This window comes from Aythya ferina, assembly GCF_964211825.1.
Source record: "Aythya ferina genome assembly, chromosome: 1".
Taxonomy (NCBI): Eukaryota; Metazoa; Chordata; class Aves; order Anseriformes; family Anatidae; genus Aythya; species Aythya ferina.
The window spans coordinates 63,928,293-63,946,107 of NC_140296.1; the positions used below are offsets into that span (position 1 = coordinate 63,928,293).

General features: G+C 45.1%; 1 protein-coding gene across 4 annotated transcripts; it reads left to right on the forward strand.

Moving 5' to 3' along the window:
- Positions 1-8,912: 8,912 nt before the first annotated feature.
- Positions 8,913-17,541, forward strand: CHAMP1 (chromosome alignment maintaining phosphoprotein 1). 4 transcript variants are annotated; one of them, XM_084532927.1, is made up of 3 exons: positions 8,913-8,975; positions 13,875-15,338; positions 16,116-17,541. In XM_084532927.1, exons 2-3 carry the CDS (start codon positions 13,938-13,940, stop codon positions 16,758-16,760), a joined length of 2,046 nt encoding a protein of 681 aa, XP_084389053.1. In that variant the 5' UTR covers positions 8,913-8,975; positions 13,875-13,937; the 3' UTR covers positions 16,761-17,541. The 4 variants fall into 4 exon arrangements, with proteins under 4 accessions (XP_084389053.1, XP_084389050.1, XP_084389051.1 ...); XM_084532925.1 differs by lacking the exon at positions 8,913-8,975 and adding exons at positions 9,163-9,536; positions 9,657-9,934 and having other exon boundaries at positions 13,875-17,541; XM_084532924.1 differs by having other exon boundaries at positions 13,875-17,541.
- The last annotated feature ends 274 nt before the right edge of the window (positions 17,542-17,815 follow it).

Below are 17,815 nucleotides of genomic sequence, written 5' to 3' on the forward strand. Positions count from 1 at the left end.
TCGATTCCAAAACATCATTCTGACAACTCCACGTTCAATTTTTTAAACACGTTCTGCTGCTTATTTGTATTTAAAAACAAATGGCTCTGAGTTGTTTCCAGTCTTCGGAGGTCTGTGGCTTACCACGCTAGGTGCTCTAAGCCAACATTCCTCTTCGAACCACACGCAGTTTCTCTGCTGGCTTTTTAATGAATGGCCCAAGCAAAGGGTGTGTGTTGTACACATGACAAAAACCACCCACTGTGTGCAAATTTATGGTGAATAAAAAAAAAAAATCACACCACAACTCACCACCACCACCAAATAAAAACAAACCGCCACCACCACACCAAAAATAACACTTTAAAAGGAAAGCAAAACAGAACAAAACAAAAAATCTCATTTAGCACCCCCTCTGCCCCAACCTCATGTAACACAGAATGTTAAAAATCAGATGGGAATATGAGTTGCAGGTTGGTGGTTTGAGTCTTAAATGATGAGAGGAGGAACTTAACAGTTCTTGAGTGATAATTATTTAACTCTGTTTCCTTTGAAAGAAAGAATCTGTGAAACAAACGGGAAACCTTCTGAGCCTTACCTGAGCATTACCTTACCAAGTGACCTAAAAGAATGCACTCTATCTCCTCTGCAACCATTCGGGGTTTGCCAAGTTCATTAGCTTCTTGAAGACCACAAATACCAGCTTCTTACCAAGAGCGTGTTCATCTTTTAACAGTTTAACTCACTCCCAAGCCTCTTTACTGCTGCATAACTAAATATATATATATATTTTCCAGCTGTATTTCATGACTTACACTTCATTGGGCCACACCTCGTGCCATTTGCATATCTCATTGACAACTATGTCCATAAATACTACCAGAAGGTCGCTGCTGCTGCATATATAAACATCGCAGTCTTTTGATCTAAGCTGACACACTCACAGAAGATCTCAGATAGCAATCGTCAAGGCAGGGATCTCTGCCTAATACCAGCAGGCTTCCAGGGAGCAGCTTTGATGAGAAAGATGAAATGCTCTCTGAAAGGGCAAGGACTACTCTGAGAGGGGTTTTTAATGCTGCTATGAAAATGGTGTACTGACTTAAGGTCCAGGCAGGAGCTGTATTTGCCTCCTGTATGTGCAGGGAGGAGACAAAAAAGATGCAGAAACGAGAAGCTCTTTTTTTTTGTTGTTGTTTCATCTTCATAAATATTTATATATTCTGAAGCCAAACATGAATATTTGAATAAAATCTGTAGGATTTAAAAAAAAAAAAAAACAAAAAAACAAAAACAAAAAAAAAAAACAAAAACAAAAAAAAAAAAAACAGGATCTCAGTTGCCAGCTCTTGTGAACATGGAGAGAAAATAATGTTAGGAAGATTCAGCTGGTGAAACAGAGGGTTCTGATTATCCACAGCATGAGGCACCTGGTCTGTTGCTGCTGATCTGCATCTAGGCCTCTGTTTTGTATCGCTTTCTATCTCTGTTTACCACAGCAAAAGAGACACTTCTACTAAACGTACCCGATTTGAAATTCCACCTCACATTGTTTCTTAACAGAGAGCTGGAGAATGAGCACCGAAATCTGAGCAGTACTTACAGCGTTACCCGCTGCAGTTTTTTGCGTGTTTTTGGCAGCTGTCGAAAACCATCAGTATCTAGAAATATGTGAACAACCAGGCTCTAGGGCATTTGCACTAGGAAATCATACTGCCTCTGACATGAATTAACTGCGTACTCCAGCGTGCTGTTGCCAAAGACATTCCTCATTGGCTTTGCTGCAAAGAAAAGAAGACAGAGAAGAACAAATAGAAAATGATCTTTACATAACCTGATTATTTATAAACATGATCATGAATGCAACAAGGCTGGGTTAGGAATATGCGAATACATCAGAATTAGGAGGACAGAGATTGGGAGAGGGACTGCAGAGGAGAAAATAGACTGGGCCATTTCCGTGTATGTTGATGAGAAAGAGGAAGCACGAGCTGATGGCGAGCTAGACGCTGGCTGTACATGGAATTGTGGAGAGGCTGGGGATGGTTGTGACTGAAAACTTGTACAAAGTGTGGACACAGAAGCTGGATGGGGAGCAGCCCCATGACTGGTGAGGGGCCTGGAGAACAAGGCTTACAAGGAGCGGCTGAGGGAGCTGGGGTTGTTCAGCCCAGAGAAGAGGAGGCTCAGGGGCGACCTTATCGCTCTCTACAGGTACCTCAAAGGAGGCTGTAGGGAGGTGGGGGTTGGTCTGTTCTCCCACGTGCCTGGTAACAGGACGAGGGGGAATGGGCTTAAGTTGTGCCAAGGGAGGTTTAGGTTGGATGTTAGGAACAACTTCCTTACTGAGAGGGGTTGTTAGACACTGGAACAGGCTGCCCAGGGAAGTGGTGGAGTCACCATCCCTGGAGGTCTTCAAAAGACGTTTAGATGTAGAGCTTAGGGAAATGGTTTAGTGGGGACTGTTAGTGTTAGGTCAGAGGTTGGACTCTGCGATCTTGGAGGTCTCTTCCAACCTAGATGATTCTGGGATTCTGTGACTGGTCCTGCTGGGTCCCAGCTCCCATATCCACTGATTTTGTACATACACCTACACAGCCTTCAGGTTGGAAAGAGGGTTGGCAAGCCCCACAGTCATTTTCCAGTGGTGGGAAGGGAAAGGAGGGACTTGCTGTTCAAAGGACTTCTCATTCATGGAGGAGAACAGAAGAGAAAAAGCAAGGATGTGCTGGGTGCTGCATGTCCATGGGTTGCAGACACACTTTACCTGGTCGATCCTCAATCCCAGTTCAGGCTCTGGAGCCTCTGCAGGATCAAGATTTGCAGATGCTGCCCCAATTTAGTTCATTCACAGCGCCGTAAATATATCTTCATTATCGTTTTAGTGTTCTACTGGACATGGTAAACGCCTTATGAAACTGAAAGCAGTTTCACAGATGTTTCCTTAATTTACAATGCTACCCTGCAACACAAACATTAAAGATGAATCTGTATTGAAAACTTTTAAGTTCTTTATTTAAAGATTGAATACCTAAGAAAAATGTACTTTGAAATGCATTATTGTAGGGCACAAACGTATTTAATGGATATTTAAGACACACATTCTATCACTTAACGATTTCGCTATAGCTACAGTGTTAGGCAACAGCTTTACTGCTCTGTTCATTACAGTTGTTGCCATGTAATGAGAACAAAAAGGCAATTCCAGAAATCCGGAGGTCTAAGAGAAAGTAATTTAGAGGCCTAAAAGAATGAAATAAAATAGATGTCTTGCATGGTTATACTCCATGCCTTCAAATTGCTAATGTTTTCATCAAGAGAGAAAATTCACAGGTGGATACGAAAACTTTTTACATTTTTGATTATGCAAAAATATAATCTGGAATTGCAAAGTATATGCAAAATATGTGCAATAATGTTAACTGAAAGCGGGGATACTCATGAGGATTTAACATGATTTCTTAAAACAAATGAAGTCCACAGATGTAGAGAAAAAAATTCTTAACAAGTTAGGAAAAAGAAGTGCAACCATAGAATACAAATTAGGACTTACTCGCTAGGGCTGTGACGTCTAACACATTATTTATTCTGTGTTTGCTAGTGCTATACTTGCTCTATAATTGCAAAAAAAAAAAAAAAATCTTTATGGAGTTTCTTAGTCTCTTTTGGCAAAACCTTCTCTTGATCAGGTTGCAGGGAAGTCTTCCAAGTACTCCAGATCACCTGCAGAAATCAGAAGCAAGAATAAAGAACGTAATGAGAAACAGTTTGGCCAAAAACAAATGTAATAAATGGGGTCCACATGGTTTATTTGGAATTTAATTACTTGCTCCATGCTAAATGGAAATTATTAGATGAACTATAGAAGCTGGAAATTGATAGGAGAACTGTGAAGTAAGTGAAAGAACTGGCAAACCAGAGAAAGATAAAACCTCAAGATGAAATGAGAACCACACGGAACCAGGCTATTAGCTGGCTTTGTGTTGACTGAACACCATATTTTCATGAATGAGGCAGGAGTCAGCTTGGTGTTTTTTTTTTTGTTTGTTTTATTTTGTTTGTTTGTGCTTGTTTGTTTGTTTGTTTTTGTTTTTGTTTTATTTTGTTTTGTTTTAGAAATAAAAACTGTATAAAATGTGATAGTGCAAAATGCAAGTACCAGCAAGAGTGCTCTTCCACAGTAGGACGTGGTTCTGTAAACCTACAGCTTCACAGCATTTTTTCCTGAGACCTCCCCTGGGCCACCCAAAAAGCTGCTTATCGGAGTTCAAGAAAGAAGCTTTCAAGCTGGAAGAAGGTAGCAGAGCAGATAAAGAAGGAGGGAAGACTAAACAAGATCTGATGACAAGTGGCCGCTCCTACGTCCATGTCCTGTATTCGAAAGGAAATGAATCTGAGCCATCACAACACCAGCCAACATGTAGGAACCCCTCCATGGTCTGCAGGGCTGTGGTGTTGGTTTCCCCTCCTCTAGAGAAACACCAGGTACAGACACTTAGCCACAACTGCTGAAGAAAAAAAAAAATACTGCTTCTATAAAGGTGACCTGTGAGGTGTGACAGATCTCTGCGAAATGCCACCTGACGTTACAGCTGATCAGAGAGACAGATGCCAGCTTTTCTGAAAACACTAGAGGCTTTGGCTAAGGTTTCGGTTTGCTGAGGTTTATAAGCAGTTTCTGTTTAAAAGTGAAAGCAAAAGCTGTTTGGAGGGACTTCTGGTTTCCATGAGCTGTAAGCCTGGGATACTCACGTGGCAAATGTTGACAACTTCTGTATCAAGCATGTTTAAATGTGGAGTGATATTTTAAGGTGGATAAATGCCTTCTCAGATTGATTCAGCTCCTTTTAAGGACAGGAATTAAACTCTTCTGTCTGAGTTGCTTTTAAAAATATCCTTGTGCCAGAAGACCCAGAAAAGAAAGCAAATTACTGCTGTCACCAAACTCTCAGCTATTTCAATTTTTGATTATGGATGTTTCACTTGGTGCTATTGATTTTTTTTTTGTATGTGCATTGTTCTATGAGGTACTGTTGTTCAAACAAAACCACAAAGGACTTTCAAGCACCAGCAGAATGGAAGCATCGTCGAACTTCACACTTGTAAAAGAAATGTAAATTTGTGCTTTCTCTGGAGAAACATTTACCGTCAGAATCCTGCTCAGCAGGCAAGAGAGAGCGTTCAATTTAAATTACAGGATTAAAATTATGTCACTTTTCACAACATCTTTTGCCATTACTATAAAGCCAGAGCTGTCTGACAGCTTCCCAGGGTGCTGAGCAGTTTTAGCACCAACAGAGACGTTCATTTCCAGAAGTGTAACAGTGCAGTAAACTTTTTTTTTTTTTTCATTAGTTGGCATCAGCATCAGCGAATGCTCGAGTGCTCACCTGCATCCTGACTTATTCTGCCTCCTCACCTTGGCACTGGTGGTTTATGACTGGGTGGTTTACTGCCAAAAACAGGCATTTACTGCCTGGGTGTGAAACCTTGATGCTGGAGGATGACCAAGCTCCCGATCATGGCACCACTTCCCTGCAGAGCTTCTAGTCCTGGTGTGCTTTCTGTAAGGTAGTCAAAAGTGTGGAAAAAACACAATTATTCAAATTATGTTTGGTAATTGTGGAAAGTTAGTCTGAGCCAAATATTCATGGGGATGGCTGAAAGTTTTCTTGACTGAAGTCACGTTTTCTTGACTGAAGGCAGACTGAGAAGCCCCATGTGACAAATGACTTCTCTGGGTTTTACCATTAGAAAACATTATTTAAATATGTTTTTAAGAGATTAATATGAAACGATGAGTTCCACAGCGCTCATTTCCAAGGCACTGTGCAGATCTTGGCTCCACCAGGCATTCACTAGCCCACCGGTCTCTTCCTACAACAGAAAGCCACCATCTGAACACGAGGAGCAGTGGCCAGCCAGCACCTGGGTTTGGTGGTTTTAGCCCAGCAGGCACAGAGCTGAGGAGAAAACCAAAGGTCTTCAAAACAGAGTGGTGCTGTAACACAGTGTGTAAAGAGCCACCATTTATACAAAACTTGCCTCCTTCCAGTTTTGTTGCATTCCCCCTTGTTCATTCAGTGGACGTAGTTACCATGACCTCCCACACCAGTTGCTCTGTGTTGCGGTCAACTCCTTTCCCAGCAGAGGAACTCAAGCCCTCTGAATGATTCCCAAATTATTGGATGGCCACTGCTCTGCACCTCTGATCATCCTTGTTGCCCTTCTCTTTACCCCTTCTTGCCAGATTCCCACTAAACCAGATGGGAAGCTGGAGTAGCATTCAATGTTACTCGCATGGTCTTACCAAGATACACAAGATACTCCTCTTTAACCCAATTTTGGTACCTTTGCAAGCCCTTCTGCTTTATCTCACTGTGACTGAGCCTCTTCACAAGCCTTTGGTGAGACACCTCGTTGACTCTCAGCTGTAAATCTAAGAGAACGAACTGAATCCCTCTTGTCCACTTGCTTTCTGTACCCCTAAAAGATGTCTACAGATCTTCCTCTTCCAAAAGGCACGTTGCACCCCTCCTGACATCACACACGTGTCAGTATTTTTATTCTGTTACAGTGGGTTTGGGTTGTGTTTGTTTGCTCTTAACATAAATCGTCCGGGTAGATGTCCACATCGATCTACTGGTCTAAAAACTCTGACCCCAGGGAAATTATTTTTCAGAATTGGTGTCAGACTATCACCCTGGCATTTTCTTAATTCCAGATTCAGTTTTAAGTGAAAGATCAGTTTATGTTTCAGCCATCTCAGTCTTTCAAAAGAGGTCCTTCATATAGGCTTCCTTAAGCGCCTAGTAATAATACAGATAAAATTATTATTAATAATAATAATATAAAAATAAAATAAAAAAAATCCCAGGCCTTACTTCCTCTGCTTCCTTCTAAATGATTTATTGATCATGCTTTCTGGCAGGTTTTCTGCTATTGATGATTTTGTAAAATGATTTTCTGTTAGTTTTTATATCTTATATTTCTTTGTTGTTGTTGAATCTTTGTATCAAAAATAAATTTGCGTCATTTTATGTAAGTAAATATAGTTGATATATTATTATTATAGAAATAGTTGATATATTGAATGCTGCTTAAATTATCCATATATGTTACTCATGTGGAAGCCTATGTACAGATGTTAGCATCATCCGAATATTACAACTGCACGTATGTGAACCATGGCAAAATCTGCTCAGCTTAACTGGATTTATTGCAAGAACTGGAAAACACCATTGAGATTTCTTCCAAAGACAGTATTTTCGACTCTGTGCCAAAAATTAACAGAGGGCAGGGGAGCATTTTGGATCACCATACTCTTACTCTGTTAAATTACTTTCCTATAACCATTCACTGTTTGCCCCTGTTGCACTTTTCTTAGGACAGGTTTCTGCAGAAAGAAAACCTAAGAACAAGGGAGGAAAGGAGTCATCACAAAATTATTAAAGGGAAAATGGTAGTGACAGTAACAACTACTGTTCTGCAGAGACTCTTTTGAAATGTTAATGTTTTTGTAGTATGCAAGAGTGTTGCATGAATCAATGAAAGGCAGCGCTATCCTGCCCTAGGTTTTGTAAACTTTCTGAAGGACTGAATCCTGGAATCCTTTAATCCTGGAGAGCTGAGCTTTGCTGATGAAATCTGCATCTAAGACACAGTACCCAAAAATATTTAGCAAAAGACCAATTATTTATTCAGAAGCGCTAAACAAACGTCCAATAGTCAGGAGATAAAAAACACCAAAGGCACAAGAATGGATATGGCCTTACAGAATCCTGTTGAGAACAGGAGGTAAGTTTGATTTTCTGGACAGGACTTCTCACCCAACCTGGTATCTGTACCTGTGGTATGGGCACTTGTGTAGGCTGGAGAAGTGCAATTTTTTAAGAATATTTAAGTCTAACAACAGCAGCAATGTACTAAACATGCTGCTGGGAGCCACTGGAGCACTGTAGGACCATCCAATGAGAGTTTTATTTGTGGCTGCCCGAACTAAATATTGATATTAAAATGTCAGCCAAAATAAATAACGCAAAGGTCTTGGAACAGGCAGAACTAAACACGACCACACAAATAATGTAAAGGGGAAAATCATCTCATCTTGGCCAAACAGTGAGCTTCATCCCATGCTGATTTAAGTAATCCTATGATAAATGGAAGTCTGATATGGAAGGACCCTTCCTGGTGTGATACTGGGGCCAACAAAAATAGAAAGGTTGAGCAAGTGCAGTGAATCCAGCCAGCAGGGTTCTGCATGACGCAGCTCTGGTGGTGAATGGTATTTACATGATGGTTTAAAAAAGTGATGTATTGTATATATTGCATTGTATTGTGTTGTATGGTATTGTGTTGTGAAGGTGCATTGTGTTGTGTTGTACAAGTGTGCTGCATTGTGTTGACAAAGGATTCCCGGCTTTAATTCCCGTGAATGAAACACAGCCGTGTCAGGTGTTGCTGAAAACGTCTGATGGGGACTGACGAAAAATTCCATCAGAATCTAGGAAGAGATTCCAAATTCGATACCATTGGGGTGTATAACTGGCTATCAGGAAGGGACCTGCGGGAAGATGCTGGAGCAGAGCACCCGTGAAGGATGCCAGCGTTGTAAATGAAACTCGTGCAGGCGATTTAATTCTGGGAAAAGAGGTAAAAAAGGAAAGCAAACCACGCCGTCAGGCTGCGTGCGGGCGGACCCCAGCCCCAGGCGGCCATGAGGGCGCTGCCACCCCCCCTCCCTCCCCCCCAACGGCCGCCCAACCGCCCCAACGGCCGCCGCGCGAGCCGCCTCCCCCGCCCCTCAGGGGCGGCGCCACGTGACCCAGCCGGGCCGGGGGAGCAGGGGGCGGGGAGCGGCGGCGAGTGGGCGGGGCCTCGCCCGCCGTCGGCGCCTTCCCATTGGCTGGCGGCCGCGCTCCTCCTCCTCCCCCCCCTCCCGGCGCCCCCGTAAGCCCCGCCCCTCCCCGGCCCGGCGGCCCGGCGGCGCCTCAGCGGTGAGCGGGGGGGGGTGGGGGGGGGGCGGGTAACGGCCGTTGGGGGGGGCGGGAAAATGGCCGTTGGCCGTTAGGGGGGGGCGGCCGCCCTGAGGCGAGGAGCGGCGGCGGGCGGCGGGGCCGGGGCACGGCGGGGGCTCGCAGGCCGTGGCCGGGCTGTGTCCGGCGGCGGGCAGCCGGGTGGCTCCGTGCGGGAGGCAGGGGGCTGCGGGGCCGGCTGCTGGGGGGTGGCCGTGGTCTGTGGAGAGCCCGCGGGGGGTGCTTGGGGTGCCTGGTGTCGCGCCCCGGGCTCGTTCTCCCCTCAGCACACAGGTCGGAAGGCTGCAGGGCAGCGGGACAGCCGCCGCCGTCGCCTCCCCGGAGCCATCCGCACGTGCCTCGGCTCTCCGTGGCCCTCCGAAGCGCTCTGTGACGGGAAGCCAACGGCACCGCCTCGCACAGCGACATCCCGCCCGGGGCTGGGGTCTGCGCGCTTATTTTTCACGCCCGGTGATGTTCGACCAAGTCCAGCGATGGTTGCTGGTGGAGCATGGCATGTATGAGTTGTGTGGTGGCTGGCAGGTGGGTTGGGAACACGCAGGTTCTTGACCCTGTGGTGCTGCCGCTCTTGCTCCCAGAGCGTTGGGGCTGACCCCCTCACCTCCCACTGATCCGCTCACCTCCCGCTCTGACACACCACAGGGATGGTTATGTGCGGCTCCCTTTGGCAGCCAGACTCGTGTTCTGTCAGCCACAGTGCCGGGATGGAGCTTGAGGAGAAGCATCACGTTGCCACCAGGCTTCTCGGCACTGCAGCAGCGTGGCAATTTCCCTTTTGCTTAAGCACAGCAGCAGCCCGGATCCGCTCCTGCTCGTAGTGACAGCGATGCAGCGGTGTCCAGATGTGCTGGGAACAAGCTTTATGGTCTTCACCGACAGAAGATGTGGCTGAGCTGTTTGCCTGTGGAAAAGCTTCCAAGGTTTGCTGATGGAAACAAATGTCCATCGTCGCTTTGCAGTGACGGTGCTCATCAGGGTTGAATTGTGAAGGTGGCCCTCTGTAAAGGGAGGAGGGTCATCACAGGAGGAGCATTCCTAGGAGTAGGGGCTTACTTCATCCTTTGTTTCATGAACCCAATCACCGCTGGAATGGCGTTGTGCACATCAGGAGGAGGTTGCTGGAAACCTCCACTTCTTGCTAGTGCGTTCGTTGCCTGTTGTTCTGAGGTTATGTGGATGGCAATGCCATTCTTAAGTCCCACTGGGTGTGGAGAAACCAGTGTGGGCACTGGCATCACCGACGTGTGTTGCACATCCTCGTTCCCTGCTTGTGGCTCACTGGGGTTGATTCTTTATCAAGAGGAAAAGAGGCACAGCTCCTTCTGTCAGTGACAACCAGGATGGTCTGATCTTGAAGAACGATGCGGCAGGCAGACTACTTGTTGCAGCGTTCTGAAATCCTGCGTGTCACGCTAAAAACAACCTGTAATTTTCTGTACTCGCAGGCAGCATAGATCTGTAGCTCCGAGCCCTTCGTTGCTTCCCTCTGGCACTGCCTCGTGACAATCACAGCTTATCCTCTGTACAGGAGAGATGCAAGGGTAGATTAAATGTTGCGGTACCGAGGGTAGGATGTTTGTTAAAATAACAATAATCTGAGATGATTAGTGGATGTGTAGCGATGGAACTGGAAGGAGGTTGAGCAGCGGAGACATTTTGTTAGCTGCCGGAGCCATTGTGTTGTGCCACCCACTGGTGGGATGCTCGCTGAGGCTGGGTGTCTCCTGCAGATTCCTTTTGTGCCACTGGGAGGATCTTTGACCTCTCTGTGGAGAGAGGGGAGAGCCTGTGGCTGGTGGTATGAACCTTTGAACGTAGGCTCTAGACATGAGTGGAAGAAGAGGATGAGGAGAAATGTCTGCTGGAACCAGCAGAGGCTCTTCATGTCTCAGGGAAAGTCTGGAGAAGTCTTGGCTGCCTTTAGCTAAAACTTGGTATTACAAGCTCCAGAATCTCTGCGCTGGTTTCCTCTCTAATCAGCACCTTGTCGTGAAATGAAGGCAGGATGAGGACACAGGACAAGCCTAAATGCTGGGTTACAAAGCCAAACGTGGTGCCTGGTGGCCGTGTAGGAGAAAGTACCCCAAACTCTTCAACATTGCTTGATTGTCAACCTTTGAACATCTGGAGGAGCAACTTCAGGCTGCCCAGAGAAGCTGTGGCTGCCCCATCCCTGGAGGTGCTCAAGGCCAGGCTGGATGGGGCTGCGGGCAACCTGGGCTGGTGGGAGGTGTCCCTGCCCATGGCAGGGGGGTGAAAATTGCTTTAAAGTCCCTTCCAACCCAAACCTTTCTGTGATGCTATGAAAAGAGTGGAAGAGATTACTTGGTAAACTTTGTTATATGCTGTGGTAAACACCGTTTGGAGAGACTTGTTGTTGTTGTTGTTCTCTAGAGGAAAGAAAACAGAATTCAGAATTACCACCAATTTCGAATTCTCTTCCAGTTCTGAAGATGTGATAAGTGCAGCATGTTGGTACTGTCCTAATTATGTTCTGCTGAGCTCTGGCTAAAACATTCTTGTTCTATAGCTCATATGAGCACTGGTTTTGGCTTTCAAATTGAAACCTCCCCTGTCATTGCTCCAAATCCCCCAGTGGAAAAAAACAAACCAACACAAAACCAACAACACACACACACTAATTCCTAAGGACTTTTAGGACTTTTGGAGTGTTAGGACATGGCTTGCTGTGGGTTTTTCCAACAAGTTGTTTGCTATTGCAGAGAAATAGGCCGTTGAGCGCTATTGGCTTCCTGTTTTGTTTTGCTCTTTTACTGTGATACAGAATTTGTCCTAAGATGTTGTGAAGTGTCTTGTGGTCAACAATGACTGTGACTCAACAAGGACTCCATTTTGGTGGGTTTTGCAGCTAAAAGCCTTCTGCATGGCTGCTGATAGTGCTGGAAATGAGCAATTCATACCCAAAGGGCCCTTCCAGTTCAGGCACTAGAGCAGTGCGATGACTTCTCATCGGGTATAGATGGCGCCCAGTCAGATGCTGTTTGTTTCTCTCATATACATAAAGCAAGGTTCCTCCAGGCTCTACCCATGGACCTCGATTCCTGATTGGAATTCAGTCTTATTTCTTCAAAAAGCTGCCTCTTCCTGTGATTTAATGCAAACTGCTTATATACAGCACATGCTAAGAGGCCATTCCTTGAGCAACTGAACTGGAGAACCTTTATTCTTGTGGATTCGTGCCCCCTGCTCCTCAGCCAGTTCCCCTTTTCTATTTTTGCTGTGTCCGTGTCCTGCCTTAACAGTACCACTACTCTGCTTTCGTTCTGTCCCTGCTCCAAACCAGCTCACCTCTGCAGTGTTTTTAATTCCTTCCCTTTTCCCCTAATTATAACCCGAGCCAGCCACTGCTTGTTCTGCAGGCTTGCCGGCTATTTGCATACTGACCATCCATGTACCGATTACGGGCTAAACAAAGCCCGTAACTGTTAAGTGAAATCTTCATCCTTTACCACCTCAGTGGAGACACTTCTTTACCTTTCTACTCTTTACTGAATTCCACAAAAGCTGTAGAAATTCAACCTGAGACTGTATTGCTTTGTCCAGTTTGGTTGGCATCCACTGATGTGTTTGTGTGTGTCTCATTTCCATAAGAAACCAGGGTTTAAAATACTTTAGGAATAACTTAAGAAAACTTGCATTAGATGCACATTTTTAGATTTATTATTCTCATATATGTGTTTAGGCAGGAAAAACGTTGTCAAATTGACACAAAAACTCGTGTTTTGAAACAGCGTGTCTTATCAAAACCCCAAATTAGGTCGGCATGTTAGGACATAATACCTGTTTAATTTGACATTATGAGGAAAAACAAACAAACAAACAAAAAGTTCAATTTGCATGAATATTGAGAAATGTCCAAATATGCTTTTTTAGCATAGCGAGACCTCTCGTATTTTAGGTGACAATGACACAACGTGGTTAGTCTTTGTCTTCTGTCTATTGCTGTGGCTAATCTGGGTAACTTTTTGTTGTAGGTAATGGACTCTAGCCAAATCATTACAATTTATTTGCATTTCAGATGCTGCATTTTTTTTTTTTGGAGGTCTAATAAAAACAGTAATTTTGAGAATTTTCCATCCCCTCCCCAAACAAACATGGTTTGCATACAGAGGGCTGTCAACTGCACAAATGGGAGAAAAGTCACTGCTTTTTTTTTCTTTTTGGAGAAACAGTATTTTTTTTTGGTGGTGTTAGGGCAGCAAGATGAAAAAATGGAGTGGGAATATTTGTTCTCATAATGGATAAAGTTTTATGAGCAGCAACTTATTTTTAATGTAATTAGTGACATGAAAATAGTGCTTGACAGGGAAGAAGAGCCTATGCTTTATGCTACCGTTTTCTCCTTGAAATTCTTTTTTTTCTGGCTTTATCAAAACCAGCTGAGTTGTTTGGAAATTTTATGGTGAAGATGCAGTTTTGAAATGGTTTTATTTCAGTGGCACCGTTTCAAAGTACTTTCTGATTTCAGTTTACGCGCATGATGTAAACAAAAACACTTCCAATCTGGGAAGAAAGAACAACTGAGAAAGCGAGTCGCGTTTATCAAGCGGAATCTAAACTTAGCTCTTCCTTACCTGGGCTCTTCTGGTTTACTTGCGGAGCTTTTACATCGATAGGGAGGCCTGCTGTTAAACACAGGCGTTGTTTTCTGCTGATGTATGATGGCTTGGAAAAGGTGGAGAAGCCGATATTTGGATTTCCTTATGGAGTAGTTAGTACTCCTGCAAGAGTAACGCTTTCTAAAACGGGAGGGAAGCACAGTCAGGTATTTAAGAACGACAAATAGCTGACATTAACACTGAGAGCTAACTGTACAGATTTTTTTTCCCTTTATTGCAGGAACTCTGAAGCTTGCGCTTTAAAAGGGGAAGTGCTGTGAACACTGGGACTGGCTGTAGAAAAATGGACATGTTGCAGATACTGCGCAAAACCACAGAGCGCCTAGAGTGCGACCACTGCAGCTTCAGAGGAACGGACTATGAAAACATACAGATTCACATGGGCACCATCCACCCGGAGTACTGCGATGAGATGGATGCTGCCGGCTTGGGTAAACTTATATTTTATCAAAAAAGCGCAAAACTGTTTCACTGCCACAAGTGTTTTTTTACCAGCAAGATGTATTGCAATGTGTACTACCACATCACAGCACAACACGCAGCACCTGCGAAATGGAATGAGGAGAGGAAAGAACAGGTAGAAGGCGATTCAGATTCCTCCAAAAAGAGCAGCTCCTCGGAGCCACAGAAACCAACCCTTTCCCCCGAGTCCCGCAAAGCTGCCCTTTCTCCCGAACTCCCCAGGTCTGAACCCGTTGTTTCCCCCAAGCTTCAGAAATCGTCAGGGTCTCCAGAGTCCCAGAAGTCAGCTCAGGGTACTTCCTCAGACCTGGAGAAGTCAGCCCAGGCCCCGTCCCCAGATCCAGAAAGGTCATCCCAGGCGGCATCTCCAGATGCAGAGAGGTTAGACTCGGCTGTGTCCCCTGACTCCCAGAAGCCGTCCCCTGCTGTGTCCCCAGACCCCCAGAAGCCAGTCTCTGGCGTGTCCCCAGACCCCCAGAAGCCAGCCTCTGCTGTTTCCCCAGACCCTCAGAAACCAGCCCCAGCGGTGTCACCCGAGCCCCGCCGCCACTCCCCGGCGGTGTCACCCGAACCGCGCCGCCACTCCCCTGCCATGTCACCTGAGCCCCGCCGCCACTCCCCCGCCGTGTCCCCGGAGCCCCGCAGATACTCCCCAGGTGTGTCACCAGAGCCAAAGAAACCTCCTCCAGCCGTGTCCCCCGAGCCACGAAGGTATCCCCCAGCTGTGTCCCCAGAGCCCCGGCGGCACCCTGCCCAAACGCGCAGGCCTGCTTCGGCTTCCTCTCCCGAAAGCCGGCGGCCTGCTCCCGCTGTGTCACCGGAGTCGTGGAGACCTGGTCCCACTGCTTCCCCCGAGCACTGGAGGTCTGCACCCCATGAGATGCAGAAGTCTTCTGCTGTTTCTCCCTGGGCTTCAAAGCCCTCCATGTCCTTAGAGTCCCGGAGGTCCGCCCCCGAGTCCCGAAGGTCTGGCCCCGTTGCGTCGCCGGAGCCTAGGAGGCTTGTTTCTGACTCGTGGAAGTCTACGTCCTTTTCTGAATCCCAGAAGTCTACTCTCGTTTCTTCTGAGCCATGGAAACCCATCTCATCTGTTTACCCTGAAGGCTGGAAACCCGTCCTGTCCCCTGACACGTGGAAGCACTCTCCCTCCGTTTCTCCTGAGCTTCGGAAGTCTAGTCATGCTGTCTCATCTGACTCTTGGAAGCCTTCTTTCTTCCCTGAGGTTCGTAAGCCTTCTGCTTCGGTGTCTCCTGAATCTTGGAAACTCTCTGAGTCACGGAAATCTATGTTTTTTTCTGAATCTCAGAAGTCCACCTCTGCTGCTTCCTCCGAGGTTCAGAAACGGGGCCATTTCTCTGAACATCGGAAAAGAGCTCTGTTCCCAGAGTCTCGTAAATCTAATCCTGCTGTTGCTTCCGATGTCCAGAGACGCGCCTTCTTTTCTGAACCTCAGAATCAGGTGTCTACATCTGTTGCTTCTGCTGAAGGCCATAAGCATGCCTCATGTTCTGAAGCCCAGAAGTCGGCTCTTGTTTCTCCTGAGGTCCAGAAGCATGCCCTATTTTCTGAAGCCCAGAAACTTGCTCCCATTTCCCCTGAAATTCAGGAGCATGCTTCTTTTCCAGAGTCTCAGAAATCAGCTTCTCCTGAAATTCACAAACGTAGCCTCTTCTCTGAGACCCAGAAACAGTTTTTTTGTGTTTCTTCAGAAACCCCCAAACAAACTATTTTTACTGACTCCCAGAAATCCCCTGATATTCAAAAACATGCTGTATTTTCTGAGATGCAGAAACCTGCTGCTTTTTTGTCTTCTGATGTCCAGAGACACACTGAAACCACTGTACCTTCTGAAATCCAGAAAAACATGCTGTTTTCCGAGTCTCATAAGTCTGTTGCAGGTTTTTCCTCTGAGCCCCAGACACCTAGTGAGTCTGGCGAGAGTGACTTTCTTTCTCAAAGTTTAGATGATCAGAAACCACTGGATGACTTGTTTTCACAGGACGAACAATCCATATTAGCCAAAGAATCCCCAGAAGACATGTTATACTCGTGCCCGAAAAAGAAGCCCCGGAAGGACACCCAGGAGAACTCGGATTCGGAGCTAAACAGCAGCGAGTGTGGGAAAACGGAGCTGGACTCGATGGAGCTGAAGGAGCAAGAATCCAACAGCGACCAAGAGCAGTATGATATGGAATCGGCTGATTACAGCAAGGAGAGCAAAATGGATGCATCTACTCCCATCCAGCCGCAGTGCGTGCTGCAGTTTACCGAAGAGAAAGAGGCTTTCATTTCCGAGGAAGAAATAGCAAAGTACATGAAGCGCGGCAAGGGGAAGTATTACTGCAAAATCTGTTGCTGCCGTGCCATGAAAAAGGGTGCTGTCTTGCACCACTTAGTCAACAAGCATAATGTTCAAAGCCCATACAAATGCAAAATATGTGGCAAGGCTTTTCTCTTGGAGTCTCTTCTTAAAAACCACGTTGCTGCTCACGGTCAAAGCTTGTTGAAGTGTCCACGGTGTAATTTTGAATCGAATTTTCCCCGAGGCTTTAAGAAACATTTAACCCATTGCCAAAGCCGTCATAGCGATGATACGCCTAAAAAACATTTGGACAGCCTCGAACCACTCGAAGAACAAATTTAACGTGTTTTTTTCCCTTCTGCTAGAAACGCGGAAGTTACAAAAGTGTTCAAAAAGTGTTGCTGTATGTTAACCGAGTAGTTTAGCTGATCTGGCAAGTCAGAAGATGCATGGTTTATTGTGCTATGTTTAACTTGTCTTATAGCTGTTTTACTGAAATGATTTGCAAATGGCAAAAGTCATTTGAAATACATGTTCATGTCTTTTTATTACCCATCAGTAGAGTCATTTTATTTTTTTGGATGTACTATGTTTTTGAAACCAAAATGGATACAATTAGTTTTGTAAAGATTTGTAAAACATACAGGCCATTAAGGACTGGAGAGGCAAGCAACCCTTATATTCCCATGAAGAATGAACATGTTTTTTCACATTTGTTAAATGTCTTATTTTTTAAAATGTTTTTATCAAATTCTTAAAAGGAAAGTTCTTACCAAATTAAATGTGAATGAGCCAGGCATGAGTAACTACCAGCTGTTCTGGAATGATTCTGCTCTGAGGTTGTAATTGAGTGTGTGGTCATTTGTGGGAAATTTCTTGCACTCAATTCTTTGTCTTTTCTCAGATTTTGAAGCATCATGGTACTGATTGTGATTCTGTATTTTGACCATGTTTTAAGCATGTACTAATATACATTAAATTGATGAATTAACGTCAGACTGTATAGCTCAGCATTTTCTCTTGATAATTCAGATGTTTGTAACGTCAGGAAAAAAAAAAAATTCTTGTATCTGGTGAAATGTAATGCTTTAATCTTTTAATAATAAAAAAACAAAACACCAAACCTGGCGTTGGCCATTTCTTTTATTCCAGATGACGAGCAAAACCTTTCATGTCCAATGTATTTTAAGCTCTTTTGGCAGCAGAAGATGCAAATTTACCCTGGAGTTCTGCTCTGAATACTTCAACTTTCCAGTCTTCAGCTTAGGAAAGCAAGGTTTGCCTAAATTCCTGGTCTGCTTCAGCTTTATTTATTTATTTATTTTAGATGTAAATGAGGGAAAACTTGAATGTGTGCAGTTATTTTGCATGCTTGCTTTTGTGCTATTTGCATATTA

Excerpts from the sequence above, each read along its gene's own strand:
- CHAMP1 (XM_084532924.1), top strand. The coding sequence starts at position 13,938 with ATGGACATGTTGCAGATACTGCGCAAAACCACAGAGCGCCTAGAGTGC.